The sequence below is a fragment of the Talpa europaea genome (genome assembly GCF_964194135.1).
Source record: "Talpa europaea genome assembly, chromosome: 14".
In the NCBI taxonomy this organism is placed as follows: domain Eukaryota; kingdom Metazoa; phylum Chordata; class Mammalia; order Eulipotyphla; family Talpidae; genus Talpa; species Talpa europaea.
Window position 1 is genome coordinate 87,153,744 of NC_140082.1, and position 16,401 is coordinate 87,170,144.

General features: G+C 54.4%; 1 protein-coding gene across 1 annotated transcript in view; it reads right to left on the bottom strand.

Annotated features, from left to right (window-relative positions):
• Positions 1 to 16,401, bottom strand: part of SLCO3A1 (solute carrier organic anion transporter family member 3A1) — a gene marked incomplete at its 5' end in the record, with an annotated part of 175,027 nt that overhangs the window by 10,001 nt on the left and 148,625 nt on the right. Inside the window, 4 exon segments of the mRNA XM_084254358.1 lie at positions 1,753 to 1,928; positions 9,586 to 9,724; positions 11,084 to 11,282; positions 16,137 to 16,301. Coding sequence (XP_084110484.1) covers positions 1,753 to 1,928; positions 9,586 to 9,724; positions 11,084 to 11,282; positions 16,137 to 16,301 — 679 coding nt within the window.

Consider the following 16,401-nt stretch of genomic DNA (forward strand, 5'->3'; position numbering starts at 1 on the left):
TGACCCCTGTCTCTATCTTGAAACAACCCATTTATCTTCATCCACTACCAGCACTTTCTCCACTGAAAAAAGTACCTTCATGTAATCACAGTTCTTTGTCTTGAACTGACTCAATCTCCTTCTCTTTAGTTTATCCACCACAGACCCTTTAGAATGATCTTTCTGCACATTTTCTAGAACATTCTCTGGGCTGGGAGTGATGGTAGAGGGAGGTTTGGAAATGACCAATTCCCACTCCACGTAGAAGGGGCCTACGGCTGATGAGCAGGGGGACAGCTAGTCCTCAGGACCCCTGTCCATGGAGTTGGTAGCTGCTGTTCTCTTCTGTCCACTGACAGCACCGGGTTCAGGTCTCAGTAGGCAGGCGTCTCGGTAGAGAGAGCCAGAAGACACTGTCAAGCCAAAGGATGTGGCTGTGGTCGTCACCATTTTGGCCCTATTGATATGCACATTTCTTCCTCACTATAAAGAGCATGATGTAGGCAACCTGGCACAGGTGGAGACTTGCAGAAACTACCCTCTGGCTGATGAGATCAGTGTTTCCCCACAGAAATGGGCTCAGATTCTTCAGAATGTGCATGTTATAAAACCCTAGTTCTTCAAAGCGATCCACACCATGGTTCCAGTTTCTGCACACTCATTTAAGGTACTGAATTGAAATATGCATAAAGAGAGGTAAACTCCCCCTAGCAAGAAGACACACTGGCAAAATGAGCTTGAATATTCATCACTTGAATTTGATGTCCTGGGAATAACAGCAACAAGACACTAAGATCTGCCGCTGATCCTGCTGGGAAACAGGTTCCCACAGGAGGAACAATCCTCCTCAGATGGAGTTATGGAGAAATGGGGGGTTCAGTCTGATTATTATTAAAAATTCAGGGCAAGGTTGGGGTGGAGGCGTACATGCTACAGCTTACTTCCTCTCTCTCTGGGCCTCTGCCTCCCCATCTGTAGAAGCAGGTGCTGATAAGGATGTAAGGGCCAGGGGCCTCCCTGGTGGCACAGGGGTTAAGAGCAGCACTGTGAAGCTGTTCGCAGCCTCAGCAGCACGAGTTCCAGCCCCAGCCAGGGAGCTACCCCCATGGTGCAGCAGGCCTCTCCTGACTCATCTGCTGCTCCCCTCAGCAGTGCATTTCAGTAGATCTGCCTTTTCTGCTCTCCACGGGCCAGGGCTGGCTCTCATCTGGGCTCTGGTGCCCACGTGGAATAGCCATGATGGCACGCTGGCCCAGAAGCCACCACCCCGGTCATTGAGGTGAGCAACAGCTGTGAGCACACGCTTCCAGCACGCCCAGTGGTGCCTTGCCGGCCGCACCTACTCTCAATCCACAGCCTCCACCTCGTGTTTAACGCCGTGTTGAGAATTCTGGGAGCGTTGCTTAAGCGCTGCCCAATCCAGCTCCCTGTCCTGTAACCTTACTGGTGGCTGTGAAGGACAGCAGCTCCTCGTTCTCTCCTTAGGAGAGATCCAGGCAGACATGGGGCCACTGCCTTTGGTTAGAAAGGCCACTGCTGCTTCCTGCCTGAGGACCCCTGTCCACCAACCCAACCCAAGGACCCAACCCCTGACCACTGCCCTGCCCTGCCACTGGCAGAAGCCCCCTCCGGCCCCTGCCCTTGGCTGTGGACAGGACCTCCAGGCCTCTGGACTAAGCAGCCTGCAGCCAGTCTGCTTCTCCCCCGTCAGCAGCGGTGGGTGAGGTGCAGCCACACCCTGGGCCGGCTGCTGGGCGCCCAGGCGGAGCTCACCTGATGAGGATGATGACCGAGGGCGTCTGCGCCATGGCCCCGATCATGCTGCAGACACACATGACGCACAGAAAGGTGAGGAAGGCCTCTTGGCACCCGGGACTGGGGCATTTTCCGGGAACCACGGTGGCGTTCTCGGGCGGGACAGTGGTGAGGCACGCACAGCCGGTCAGATTCTGAAAGGCAAGAAAGAGCGGCCCTTTTAGCTCCTGCTTCCAAATCCAGAGGCGCTGTCAGGCAGCGCGGCCACAGCCTAAGTCTGCGCTGGCGGCCCTGCGTGAGCTAGGCCTGCACCCACGAGTCAGCGGTCAACAGAGGCTGCATAGCTCCTGCAAATAAGGCAATGCTCGTGGGGAGGAGAGCTGATTCCCGCCTCCTGTCTCATTTCCAGGCTCCAGAACCCCACGGCAAGCCCTGCCCCAGACAGACGTGTCCCCCCAGAACAATGGGAGAGGAAATGCACTTCCACCGTGCGATAAGACATTGCCAAATTAACATTGTAATTACTTGCCAATTTGTCCTCTCTTGTGCAGTAACAATTACACTGAAGAATATTAAAAGAAGTAAATCAGGGAGCTGCACGCTGTCGTCACCTCAGTACCCGCGGGAGCATGGCGACAAAGGCTGCGCACCGGCTTGCGGAAGGTTCTGGAGTGCCTGAGTCAGGGATGCTAAGAGGTGCTCCGGAGCTTAGGGCGGACAGTGGGGTGCACAGCGAGGGCAGGGGGGGTGGCATTTATTAATACGTGATCTGAGCACACAAAGGAAAAGCCCTTTGCTCTGCGTGGACCCTGCCTGGCTGCCCCGCTCGCATCCAGCAGCTTCCGAGGGGAGAGGGAGGAGCTGAGCCAATCACGGTCCCGTAAGAGTGGTGCAGAGAACTTTAATAAGCGCAACATGAAACCAACTATAAATGATTCGTTGCTTTTCTCTCCAGGACGCCCAGCGCAGCACACCGGGGGGTCCTCCACAGGGTCAAGTACGTGCCCTGTGGCTTCCACACTCCCCACACCCCCCCAAGAATGCACAGGGGGGCTTTTCTTATTCCATAGTATTGCCTGGGGCACTTTTCAGGGTGTCCGAAGCCTTTATGTTCCCCTAAGACAGCATCCTGGATGACCGTGCCCACGCGGGGACCATAATCCGCAAGGGAGGGCGACACTCTGCAGCTGGACCCCTTTTTCCATGCAGCCATTGTTAGGGGGAAAAGGATGTCCTAAAGCTAATTCCATACAGGCTTTGTGGACTCCACCCCCACCGCAGGCCAAAGCCAAAGACACTGGGAACTCCAAATCCCATCCCCACCAAAGGGAAGGTGGCTGGGACCTGAGGGTGGGGTTAAGCAGCCAGGTTGGTATAAAGCCAGACACATGGGCTTTGGAGGGGTCCCCCATTTTGGCTCTCGGCCAGCTCGCAGCGTCCGGCCAGCTCTGAGAGTGACTTTGGGTTTCCAGGTCGGCGGATCGGGTAGGACGCATTAAAGACTTTATTTCCCTATTTTCTCCCTGAGTTGTACATTTTCCTTTTTTCCTTTTTCCCTTGTAAATAAACCCTTTGTTAACCTTTTGTGTGTGCCTGTAGTGGAGTATTCCTAAGTCCCTTTTAAGTGCGCGGGTGAGGACCCACAGCCAAGCAACGTGTCCAATATCGGGGCTGCCCTATAACAGCATCACAGCAGGTCCTGTGCCGACGGCCTGAGCACAGCACCCAGGGGCGCCGTGAACATGCGGGAGGTGCAAGGTCCCACCCCCTGACACTTTCTCTACTTCCAAATGCAGCACAAGTCTCCCTCCTGGCTGGCCTAGACTCCCAAGCTCCCCCTCTGTGGGCCTAGCACTTCCCTGCAGGAGGGTATGTCTCACCCGCTGCAGGACCCTTTCTGTCCTGGGGGAGCCCATGCTCCTGGGCTGAGGACTGTGTTCTGTGTTCTGCGCCTGCTTGACATGGTCCTGAGACTCAGCAGAGAGTTCCAGAATGCACATGGGAACATGCATGTGGACACTAAGTGGCCGCGAGCGAGTCTTCCTCAGCTTTGGTCAGGAACCAGGGCACCGCCCGGCTGTGACTCACCCCGCCCAGGAAAGGAAGCTGCTGTCTCCACCCCAACTTCACTGTTGGACTTTTCACTTTTCTAACTCACGCACTACCTCTCACCCCAGCCACTCTGCAACGGCTTCTGTCCCCACCGCAGGATCGGATACGACAATGCTGGGTTTGCCGGTGGCCATGTATGCTGAACCCCGACCCTCTCTCGTACTCGACATGTCCTTCCTTGAGAACATGCACCGCTCCCTCCTTTTTACATTTCCTGATGTTTGAACCCTACGAACATAGCATTTACTCAAAAAATTTAAAACTCAAGAGCATGAAAAAATAAAGAATGAAAGACAAATAACAGAGTCCCCGCAAATTGTACCCCCGTGCCTCATTCAGTCATTAATTTAAATCAAGAAACGTTCCAGTGATGGGGATAAATAATTACAATAAAGCTGGAGACCATAAAAAGAGAAAAATTACTCTCTGGGATCTTGGATGCCTTTGCCACTGATGAAGGAAATCACAGGCGTGCTATTTTGACAGCTCGTATTACAAGAACAAAATACTTGTCATGTTTCAAAAGAGACTGGCGAATAAAGTAGTTTTGTTTGGGTTTCCCCCACCCATGCTCCCCACCAATGGAGCGATTCTGATTAACCGTACAAACAGAACTAATTTCTAGGTTGAGAGAAGACTTTCTAAGGGCGTGATGATATCTGCGATGAGTTTGCTGTCAAACTTGGACAGTTGAGAGTGAGTCCCAACATTCTGCGCTACTGTTTTTATCTAACATGCTCAGTTCTCAGGAGGAACCGAAAATTTCTACGCAGTGTCAGGCCCTGGTGCTGTTGTCCAGGAAGCGGCTCTGCAGAGAGGGTGCTGGCACACGAGGTGCTCTGCCACCCGGCCCGTGCCTGTGCCATCTCGCACCCTTTTGGCCAGCTTCCTAACAGCCGAGAGCCAGCTGGGGACTGCTGACTCCGCCACAATAGATGGAGACGCTGTCCTCTGAATAACGTGCTCCTGTGTGTCCTAGACATTTATGGATTCTTTCATGATTCAGTGAAGTTTCCCCGACACGCTCCTGTCATTTATTACTGTCCTTTTGTAGCTTAGAAGCGCTTCACCTCATTGGCCCAACCCAAGCTGCTATTTCCAAGCAAGGACCTCGGAGCTCAACACAAAGAGCCCTGCCAGCGACCTACAGGCAGAGGGAGATTGAAACACCACAGGAAGGAACGCGCTCCCTCGCAGGGTCACGGCTGCAGGATAATGGCCAGAGAGGAAGGTTCTGAGATGAAAGCACATCTTCCTCTCACCTCCATCACCTGTGAGGCAGGACAGGGGGACATCCTGCCAGAGCCTTAATTGCCTCCTGCCAAAGAGGAGGAGAGGGCTGCTCTTTGGGGAGCAGCGAGGCTTGCTCTTTGTCAAGTAGGGAGAGGTGGGCTGAGCTGGAAGGGGAAGGCCTTGGCTGAAACTCAGAATGAACACGAGGCCCTCCTGGCTCCCCTGCAGCCTTCTCGCCCCTTCCTCAGACTCACAAGGCCAGGGCGCTGCTTATGTGCAGCCCACGAGATGTCCTTCCTGCCTAGCCCCAGCGAGCCCCACGCACACTTCACGACAAAGGCAGGGCCCTGCCCACACTCCTCAGGGAAGCACATGCTCACACCCTCCTTCCAACACCAGCCCCAGCCAATCCCTGCCGATGTCCACCCCGAACTGTCTGCCTCTCTGCTTCCTTCTCTTAGCAGAGAAGGAAGCCGCCTGGCCTTTGATGCCACCTCTTCTTGTAAATAAAACATTATTCCAGATTGGAAAGGGACAGCTGTTCATTTTAGACCATTAGAAATACACAGTAAAAATTAAAAAACTACGTCACAATTCCTTTTTCAGTTCCTAGCCAGAGCAACCGTTGTGAGTAGTCGGCGAGACAGCCTGGCCTTCAGTCTAGGCTCTGCTTGTTCTTTGCTAGAACGTGTTCTTCTCACTCGACACAGATCTAATTACCTAGGGCTGCCCTTGGGTGTTCCATGTGCATGACTCTACTGCCACACTCATCTCGGGGCAAACTTGCGCCCTTCACTCTCGTGCCAAGCCCTTCACTCTCGTGCCGTTCTCGTGCCAAGCCCAGAACCCAGCGGCGGTGCCCCAAGACAGCTTGGTCCAGAATATTCACCAGAACCTGCCGACCAACCATCATCAGGTTGGGTACAGACTTACAACTCAGTCCTGGCACTTGGGGACGGGCTGTGGAGGGGCCCGCGGCCTCCCAACCTGCGGGCCAGACAACAAACAGGCAGGAACACTGGACCGGGGTACCCCAGCAGTGGGGTGGCCAGGTGGAGACTTCCCCGCTCCCGCTCATCGCTGCTCCCTGCAGGCACTGTGTGCACTTTGGTGCACCTTTAAGCCAGGCCAGGGCCCAGATCTGTGCCTGAGCTGCCCAGCCTGCTTCAGTATAGTTCAGGCCATAGCTGGGTGCACAGGTGATGCATTCTGTTGTGGTGATGGTGAGGCACCCCAACTTCTGCTTGCCTTTTCTGGCAGGCCAGGGCATGAGCAATGAGGCAGGAAAGGAAACTCAAGTGGGGTGCTCAGTGTCAGATCATGTGCTGACCTGTTTCTAGAAGACGAGGTCTTAAGAGCTCACCCTTTGTAGGGCAGCAGTGGTTCTCAACTGTGGCGGGCGATTCTACCCCCTCCCCAGGGTAAGTAGGGGTGGCTGCTCTTGGCCTTGGCTGGTGGAGTTGGGGATGCTGCCATGGGCCACGGGTTGCAGGACGCAGGCGCCAAGGGGCCCCACACCGAGTGGAGACTGCCTTTGCTGCAAGCTGGTTACCCACCGAGGACATGCGGGTCTTTACAGCTACTGAAGCCAGGCCCACTGCAGGGTGAGGCAGCCAGACAACCTGAGGACGGGGCTCCAAACTCATGTATTAAAAGCTTGCAGGCAGTGCCGGTGTGTAGCCAGGGCTGAATCCTGAACGCCAGGTTCCCTGCTTGTGTCCAGGGGCCCCTCCCTCCACAGAACCACCTCTGTGCCAGCCAAACAGGCGTCCTGGGAATACTAGTGTCGGGACGGGGACGAATAAGTGAATTAGTCAGCTATCTCGGCCCCGGACAACGGCCGTGCTACACTGTCCTGACGTCCAGTGGCTGAGAGAAGCTTGTGTTTTAGTCAATTATTCAGAACATCAAAAGGCTACAGCTTCCAGCAGTCAGGCAGCGGCATACCAACACGCTTCTGTCGGAATAATTACTTCTGAGAGTGAAAGGTACAGAAACAATCTGGACAATATATTCATGCCAAAGGAAGCTTACGGAATTAACTTGCAATCTTTTTTGTCACCCCTTCTGGTCATAGGCAACGAGGAGAATTAGAAATTGTACATTAAAATGCAACCCTAGAAACTTCCATGGTCATTACCCAAGGAGTTATAAAATAACAAAAAACAGAACCCCGGCCAGGGCAGGAAGGAAGGGCTAATATTAGGAAACCACTAACACGAACCAGATTTTCCCATCATCGGAATTATCTGATTGGTGGCTTCTCAGCTAACCCAGTTATGGGAAATTTTCACAGATCTTGATGGGAAGCTCTGAAGCAGCAAGAGACAAACAAAGACCGGGTCCATCTTTAGCACTGAAGCCTGCACCTGCCAACTGCTGGTGGAGACAGACGTGCTGTGTCCAGGGCACCCTGGGGCTCTGTGACTTCAGCCCTGAGCCCGGCCGGGCACCTGGGAGGCCCTGCTGGCTCTGGGATGCAGGGGTCCACACCAGGGCCCCACTGGACGCTGTGCCCAGTGAGGGCCATGTGGTGTGAACGAGCCACATGGTGGGAAGGGCCTGGCTGGGAGCAAGTAGGTGCCAGATTGGTAGGAGAGAGAGACTGGGAGACGAGGCTGCTCAGCAGCAGAGGCAGGCTTGGCACAGGAGGACTCAGGCAGGAAGATTGTCCCTGACCAAAGGAGCAGCATGTGCAAAGGTCCGGGGGCAAGGAAGAGCTGGTGCATGCGGGAAGCCGGGGAAGGTTCACGGTGTTCCTTTAAGAGGCGGGAGGCGTGAGGTGTGAGGAGAGGCAGCCAGCACAGGCCATCTCGGCAGAACGTGTGCAGCACAGGCACAGAGGCCCCCACAGGTTGGAAAAGGAGGGCGTCCTCAGCAGGGAAACCGCAGTCAAAGACAGGGTCTGGCATGGGGTAGACCCCACCCCAACGCTAGCACCTCCGAGTTCATCCCTGAGGACCTGGTCACTGGCCACATCTGCCCCGAGGGAGCAGAGGCCTCAAGTGAGGTCCTATGGATGGCCGAGGGCAGGGAGAGGGAGGGGCACTGGACAGTAGCCCATAGTGAATCCATTTACTTCTTGTAACGGGACAATAACCAGAACTGATTTATAATAGAACTTTCTGGATATTAAAATGTTAATGAAATTGTTGTCATGGAAAAGAATAGTTGGTATTTTTATTTTAACCATTCTCAAGGCCCCATTCCTTTTTAAAAATTCATTTCTAGTCACACAAAGAAATTGCTTTATCATCTAATTTAAAAAAATCCATTCCTTTCCATGACCCCCTCCCAATCGTGATTTATTTCTCCATAGAAAAATGTTAATAACCAGTCAGGAATGTAAATGTTAAAAGCACGGAAAAATGAAATCTTTGGAAATGAAAATAAATGATCGATTTTTTCTTCTTTCAGGGAAATTGCTGCTCTCCAAAGACACAGGATGTGGGAAATGGGTGAAAACAAATGTTCCCAACTCTGAGTTCCTTGAAAACAGCCCCTCAGCTTTCTTCTTACCTGCCTTTCACCTGTGTCCCCAGACATTTAAAGGGTGCTCCTGGAAGCTAGGCCTGGCTTAGGACACCCACAGCCAGAGCAGACGACAGACTTCTAGCAACCCCTGCCTTGCCACACACAAGATCTTCCAAGAGACACAGGTACCAAGGCTGCAGAGGCGAGGACCCCAGTGACAAAGGAGGGAAGTGATGGCTTCACAGAGGAGGGCAAATTTGAGTGGGGTATTGATGGGTGAGTAGGAGTTACCTAGCAGGTGGGAAAAGTATGAAAAGACAGGTGGTGTGTGGGGTAAAACTGAATACCACAGACTGAAAGGAAGCAAGCAGGAAACTGGCAGCGCACAGGCACACAAACTTTGTTTACAGTCACCGTACAACGGTATGAGAGAAATCATTCTGACGGCATGGCAGCAGCCGGCCCAGAAGGAGCGCTCCTGAGCTGTAAGGTCAGGTAGGTGACTGCTAACTGTGCCCAAACACAGATGAGGGGGACCTGTGGCGGTGTGGATACAGAAGGGCAGGTGTGACAGACACCTGGGAGGTGGGATCAGTGTGACGTGGTGACCAGTGTCTTAACATCAGGTTTTCCTGCTGCACACAAAGAAAGCTGCAGGCTGACAGCCAAGTGTACAATTCATGTTAAGGAGCAAAGAGCCACCAAGAGTTCTAGCGGGAGAATGGGAAAAGGTGGGCGGCACCTCACTGGGGAGAGAAAGGCGAAGGTAGCCAAGGGAGGGAGGTGTGTGTTACGACCAGAGAGCGTCAGGTTTGGAAGAGGCCTTCCCTGAGGAAGGAGCTTCTGGTCTTAGATGCTTCTGTTGTCTGGGAGTCCTGTTCTGCTGCGAATGCCTGACAGCCGTCTCCCTGCCTCTGTGCATAGCTCACTTTGAATCGCATGCACCTGCCCCATTCCTGCTGTGGCTTTGGGTTTTGAGTTATGCTGGTGGCCCGAGTGCCCGCCCCGTCCATCCCGGCGAGGCCCCCATACCGTGCTGTTGCAGCCAGCGAAGCAGGCCGACAGGTAGGTGATGCCGTCTGCCCCACACACTGGGGTGAAGGAGTCGGTTTGGCATTCACAGTTTTTATTGCAGGGCGACTTGGGGTTCAGGGCAGACCCGGGTGCTGAGCTGGAAAGAAAGGAAACGCAGAACCGTCAGAGAAAGGCCAGTTTCCGGCAGGGCCCCCTGCGGACGGCCTCGGCTGCAGTGATGGGCCACCTGCCACCCCCTTTCTGCTCCTCCTCAGTCCTAACTCTCCCTGCCCAACAGCTGGGACCTGCTCAGGGCCACTTCTGCCAGGGAACCTCTCCAGATGGCTGCCAGCGGGGAGAAGGGAGAGAGGAAGTGTCTCTTCTGCCCTGTTGTTTCCTGCTAAGGCTCTCGGGGTTCACAGCAGTTCATCCTGACGACGATGGGGCAGCTGGCGATTCGCTGGTCAGCTCTACTCGTGCTGCGACAGCACTGCCTTTTATTCTCAGTCTTGGCCCCTGGGGTTTATAGGGAGGAAACTGAGGCACAGCCACGTTATGTCATTGGCCTCGATGTACATAATGCTTATGTGGGAGAGGAGGGATAGGAACTTGCCAATTTCAGCAGAGCTGGCAGGGACTGCAGGCCCTGAGTCCTTCTCTTACTGAAGAAAACTCCATCCTAGAACTGCCCTGTGCCCTGAACCACTGCATTGAGAGTTGGCTCAGGAAGGGCTAGGGGTTCATTCTAGATTTTCTCATTCCATGCAAAGCAGAAGGCACAATAGGTAGGTAGGTAGGAGAAAGGACGGTCAGGGATGGGGACTGGAGGAGGCCATCGTGGTGGGGTAGAGGAGAACTTGTAGGGTGGAAGATAAAGCCTAGTTCTACTGCATTTTCTGGCTTTAACAGGCCTGGTGGCCTGCCTGGAGGAGGGGGCAGGTATAGAGAGGAACTGGCCTCCTGCAGGCAGCCATGCTGCAGTCTTGAGGTTCCAGGCTGAATTCACAAGGAAATCTCAGCATCCCATGGAGAAAAGGGGCAGCTGTTGACACTGGATCTGTAAGTCCCCCCCATAACTCCCTTGAAAGGCAATTCTGATTGAGACCACAGTCTTGGGATAATAGCGAAGAAATCAGAGAAGTGGTTCCAACAGAACCTACCAACTCCCTTCCCTTCTCTTAACTGTCCCTTCACACACTGACCAATCCCAGACCCTTCAAGCTACTACGAGTCGAACGATAGTTTGAGAGTAAATTTAAGGGACTATTGCGGTCTCATATCTTATGCTGAATTTTAAATTAAATTTATCTTTATTTTCTCTCTTCATGTCAGTCCTAAAGTCAAGTGCAAAAACAATAATGTGAGTCTTTAGGGACTGAATGTCCCACCATCTCCCTGGCTCTCTGGCTGCCGGGTGGGATATCTGCCCTCTTAGCCCAGAGATGTCACCCTGGTTCCCGTCCCGCGTGCTGGCGGTGCTGGGGCAGGGGCAGAAGCAGGTACCCCAGGTACTCACGTGTTTCCGTAGGGAACGGTGACCCCGGCCACGGGGCCCGTGTCACAGCCCAGGAAGAGGAAGGAGACGTAGCAAGCCGTGGATACCAGGTTGACCAGCATGGCCATGCGAATGGCCCCAAGGGCGGACAGGCTGAGCTTCTTCACCAGGAGGCCGCCCAGGAAGATGCCCAGACAGGCGCACGGGATCGCTGTCATCCCTGGGGAGACAGAGGCCCAGGAGCGGTGAGCAGGGGCCAGGCCCTGAGCAGCCAGGCCAGGCCGGCCCCGCTGGTACCCAGGGGGGCGCCCTCTCCACCGGGCCCCCAGGCCCTACCAGGGCCTCATTTCTGCCCTCAAGGAGCTCACAGAAAAATGGGTGGAGACAGACACATAAACTCATTATTTTAGGGTCCAGGTGCATGTACCTGTCCAGGTAAGGGGGTGCCCTCAACGACACATACTGCTGACGTGGGGCAGCCGAGAGAGAGGCAGACAATTTGGGGGCTCCCTAAAACATGCACGCTTTGGGCAAGTGGGTAAATACTGTAAAATGGGGGGTATATGCTTTCTGTGCACTGTTAAGGTGTGGTGGAAGGGGTACCCCCAGATCATCTGTGGCCTTTCCAGCCTCTCTTCTCATCGAGCTGGGAGGCTTCCTGGAAGGTCTGGAGGCTGTTTAATGAAGGTGCTAGAACCACCAGCCCGCAGAGACAGTGCGTCAACCAGTCCTGACCTCCCAGAGGGAGCATCAATCTCATCATCATGCATCGTAGCTCTGGGCGCGCTCCTGGCTCCCACGTCCCCTCTCCTGGAAACAGCTCTCTGCAAGGCAGCGGGACCCTACACCTGTTATTCCTGAATCTTGAAGACTCGGGGGATGTTTAGCACCAAAGGATTTATTAGGTTCTAGGCTCCTGTCTGGTTTTGCTCTGTTCTCGCTCACTTTCTCTGAGAAGACTTGCACTGTGTAGACTGTGCAGCCAATTTTCCAGCGCAGGCTGCCTCCTCCCTGCCAATCAACGGACCCCGAGGTCAATCGACTACATCCACCAGCTGGCATGTGCTAAGGGCATGCAAATTCATTTTAATATTAGGGGAAGAAATAACCAGAAGCCTGGGCTCTGCAAGAAAATAGCACAAGTTGCATTTTAAAGAAACACAACAGCCCTGTGTTATCTGGTGCTCCTGGAACAGCTGGGCTGTTCTCCGCGTGCTCCTGCCGTGCTAGAGAAGTGACCCCCGGTTGTGTGTGTGCCTCTCCATGCTCGCCTGTCTCACTGCCCACCACTGACGCCCGCCCCTCCTGCCTGCCTCCCCCCAGAACAGGGCAAACCCGCTCAGCCCCGACCGCTGATGTGCCCTGTGACCTTCCTGGTCACCCCCTTTAGAGCGGCCCTAGGAGGCCCCTGCCTCCCTCACTGGGGCGCCCTGGCATTTCTTGCCTGCTTTGTTATTTCCAGGCTTGCCCCACGATCCGATGCCATCTCATTTATTTTTGGTTCTCTTGTTTCTTGCTCTCTCCCTCTACTGAGCTCCAGCTTCCCAGAAGGCAAGTGCCACTTTGTGCTGCCAGCCAGCGCCGGGCCCGGCACAGAGCGGGCCGCAGAATCCTTTTCGGGACACATGAATTATTTCTGCGAGCAGGTGGGTCTGTGTGAGCGCGCTCGCGAGCAGCTCTGGGTTTTGGTTGATTTCCCAGCAAGACAGAGGGAGTGTCACCTGGCGGTGATGGTAGCCATGGCAACAAGCTTTTGGCCCTTTTCCTCATGCCTTTCTCCACCAGGCTCTCCCTCCCCCGTGTGCTCGTGGCATTAGCATGCAGGCGGGGCCCAACATGTCCCCCAAACTCCATCCTCATCACGGCGACGTGCGCAGATTGAGTCCTGTTCACCTCTGTGCACGCGGCCCAGCCGTCAGCTCTCCTCTGAACTTGACTTCTGTTGCTGAAGACTTTGTGGGGGGGCCCTAGCCCTGCTATCCTGGGGTGACTGTGCAGACCACACTGGCCAGGCTTTTTCTGACACAGGCCTGGCCTTAGGTTCCTGGTGCCTCTTTTTGTTCCCTGAAGGGCCTCTGCACCCCCTCTTGCAGCCAAGCCCCCAGAGTCCACTGGGACTGGGCGTGCATGCCACCAACTGGAGAGCCTCATGGGCTACCGGGCTGCATGCACCCCTGCAGAGATCCTGTCACCCAGACGTCACTGGGAGAGCGAGGCTCGAGCAGGCAAGCTCGCTGTTTTGCCCTCTGCCCTGCAGACTATTGATTTACTTGTTTATAGAACACACAGGCTCTGTCTGGATAGAACACAGCCCGCACATCGAAGTCACCGTGCCGTGCGATCAAAACAGAAGCATCAGCAGCAAGGAAACCGGGAGGTGAGGAAGAAACTCTTTGGCAGCTGGAGGGTGAAAACCCGGAGTCCTTGCTATAAGGAAGAAGCTGTAACTTCAGAGGGGGTGCATTTCACCCCACCTCTGTCCAACAGATATCAAAGGCTGGCTGCAGTTTGCTACTACCTTTTGCAAGTGCTACTCTGCTACTCAGCAGTGGGCAGTAAAGAGTAATTAGTAACAAGGAGGGAATAAAAGGCTGGTGCTATCCTAGCGGGTCCCAAAGAGAGGCCTGTGGCCCAGCCACATCTTCTCAGTGGGATTTGAATCTTTTTTTTTTTTTTTTTTTTGAGAAATTGAGATACATTATGTCCTGTGAAGTGCACACATTTAAGGGAACAGCAGATGAATTTTTGCATCTGCATATACCTCTGAAATCACTGCTTGGCCCAAGCCTAAAACATTTCTGCAGCCCCCAGGCTCTGGGGGACCCTCTCCCAGTTAGTGTCCCCCTTGGGTCATCACCTCTGGCCCTTATTACTGTAACGTTTCCCCTTTCTAACTGACATAAATACGCACTCAAGTGTGTGTCTTGGAATCGACACTGAGGCATCTCTCCAAGTCTTTTTCAAGCTGTGTGATCATTCATTCACTGTATGAACATTCTAGAATTTATACACCTTATTCACCTCTTCTGCCGACAGTCACCTGGGTGCTTTCCAGTTTGGGGCGACTCTGCACGAGACGGCTCTGAATGCTGAGCCCAGGCAGATACAAAAGAGCCACCTGTGTGCCCGCTCCTCTGGGTGTGTGTCTGCGGGAGGGGCTGGATCCCAGGGCCCACATGGGCTCAGCTGTACTGGTGGCCATAGTGCAGCCCCATGCACTCCTCACCTTCTGCCTCCCACCAGCGACACCGAGTTCCAGGGGCTCCCAACCTCTCCCCCACAGGCCTGCCTGCTAGCGGAGGGGGTGCAGGGTGTCTGTGGTTTTCCTTAAGACTTGGCAGGGGCTGGCCCGTCTGCATCTGGGTGCCGGCCATGCGGGGAAGCCACTGGAAGGGCTGGAGGAGATCAGAAAGCATGGTCTGGCCGTCTCTCTCCACAGACGCCCCGACTCTTGAGCAGTGGGGAGGATACGGGGCCAGAGCAGCTTCAGATGCCAGGACACGCTACGGTCTCGGTGCCCCCATGCGCGTCCTCCCACCTTCTCTGTCATTCCTGCACACCACCTCCTGCTGGCCCTGCCTGCTGCTCAGCTACCTGTTCCAGTCTGTTGGCAGCACAGCGGCTGCTTCCTGGCGGCACGGCCAGGCCCATTCCTCCCGGAGGCCACCGCGCACCGCCGATGAGGCCAGCTTGTCACGGCTGAGGGCACACCCAGCCCGGGTCTGGCTCTGTCGCTGAGGCTGCTGTGTCCTTTTTGGAACAGTCTCTTTCTGGCCTCCCGGGCCCACGGCCTTCTTCCAGAGGCTGCTGCTTATACTTCTCTGTGCCTCCTCTGTCTTCCTGTGATTGGCGGGTCACCCCTTCTTTTCCAATTCTGCACATTCTCCCCACGTAAATTCAGCTGCCTTCCACACGGATGCAAAGGAACCACATTCCTGCCCCGGGCCCCTGGAGTCCTCCACCGGGCACAGCTGAGCCTCCAACAACAAGACTGGGAACTGCTTGGATCTACTTCCACGCAGGTTTTCTTGCAAACTTAGGGTCTCCAGAAATACAGTCCGGGACTACAAATGCACTCTCTCTCCTGGCCTTCTTAGTAACATTTCCCTTTCTCTCGCTAGCTTTAAGGAGACCATCTATGACATGTAGAATGTACAAAGTACGTGTTCCTCTAGCCTTCCTGTTATCGCAAGACTCCCCATCAACAGTGGCTGGGTTTTGCAGGAGTCAACAGTTACACCGCGGGGTCAGCACCCCTGACTACCTTGTAGTTCAAGGAACCAGTAATCAGGATGTCACATAGATATACCAGTGACATCTCACACTGAGCTGCTTCACACACGTGAACTTGTAATCTTCCCTAAGATCAGATTGTTCTCTGCTGTTCCAGGCTTCACAGTGGGACCACCAGCTGTGTAAGCCACAAACCTGGGAGTCCCTCCTGATTCTTCCCTCTCCCCCATCTGCTGTGAGACTTGCCTGCCTCTCCCCTCAAGTAATGCTCCTTCTCAAGCGGGCATGCGGGTTTGCATTAGCATGGCAGCTCCAAGCTACTGGACACAGATGTATGTCATCTGTTGGGAAGCATAGGAAGGCCAGGACTGATCTCGGGGAGGGGCAGTGCACGATCCATTAGTTATATCTGGCATGGGATAGCAGGGGAGGGCACAGCTTTCAAGCTGATGGTGCGGTTCATGCTGCCAAGAATGTTCTTGGCTTTCTGTGTGTCTGACCCAAGCCTGCTAATCTTTCAAGATCCATCCTAAGTTTCCTCTTCCTTCACTGTATCTTGCCCCCAGTTCTCTAGCTCCCACCAATCCACTGACTTCCTGGCCTGTCACGGTGCTTCCTACATACATTTTATCTTTCAGTGCTTTATTATCAGGTACTTTTAGCAAATGCATGGGCAGGCAAATCTCCCCCTGAGAGTGTACTGTGGGATTCCTGCTGCATGGGGCCACTCATATGTTGTCGGGGGCCCAGGCTGGGCTTTCTGGTGGGCCTCCACAAACACTGGCAGTATTACATGCACCTGGTTGCCCCGGCCTCCCTGGGGGCTGCAGGGCAGACTCACCGAGCAGCTGGTTGGCAGAAGAGGTGGTGAGGTTGAACTGCTGCTCCAGGTACTTCCCCAAGAAGGCAGCAAAGCCAGCCACCACGGCAATCTCCATGCAGGCGGCCAGGATGATGCAGGTGAACACAGGGTTGGAGAGCAGGTGCTTGGTGACCTTCGGGATGACTGCAGGGAGAGGACAGAGGGACCAGCTCACCTACGCTGTACCCCCAGGCCGATCTTCTACCCCCGGGCCCCCCAAACCATTTTTGCCAACTCAGTACAC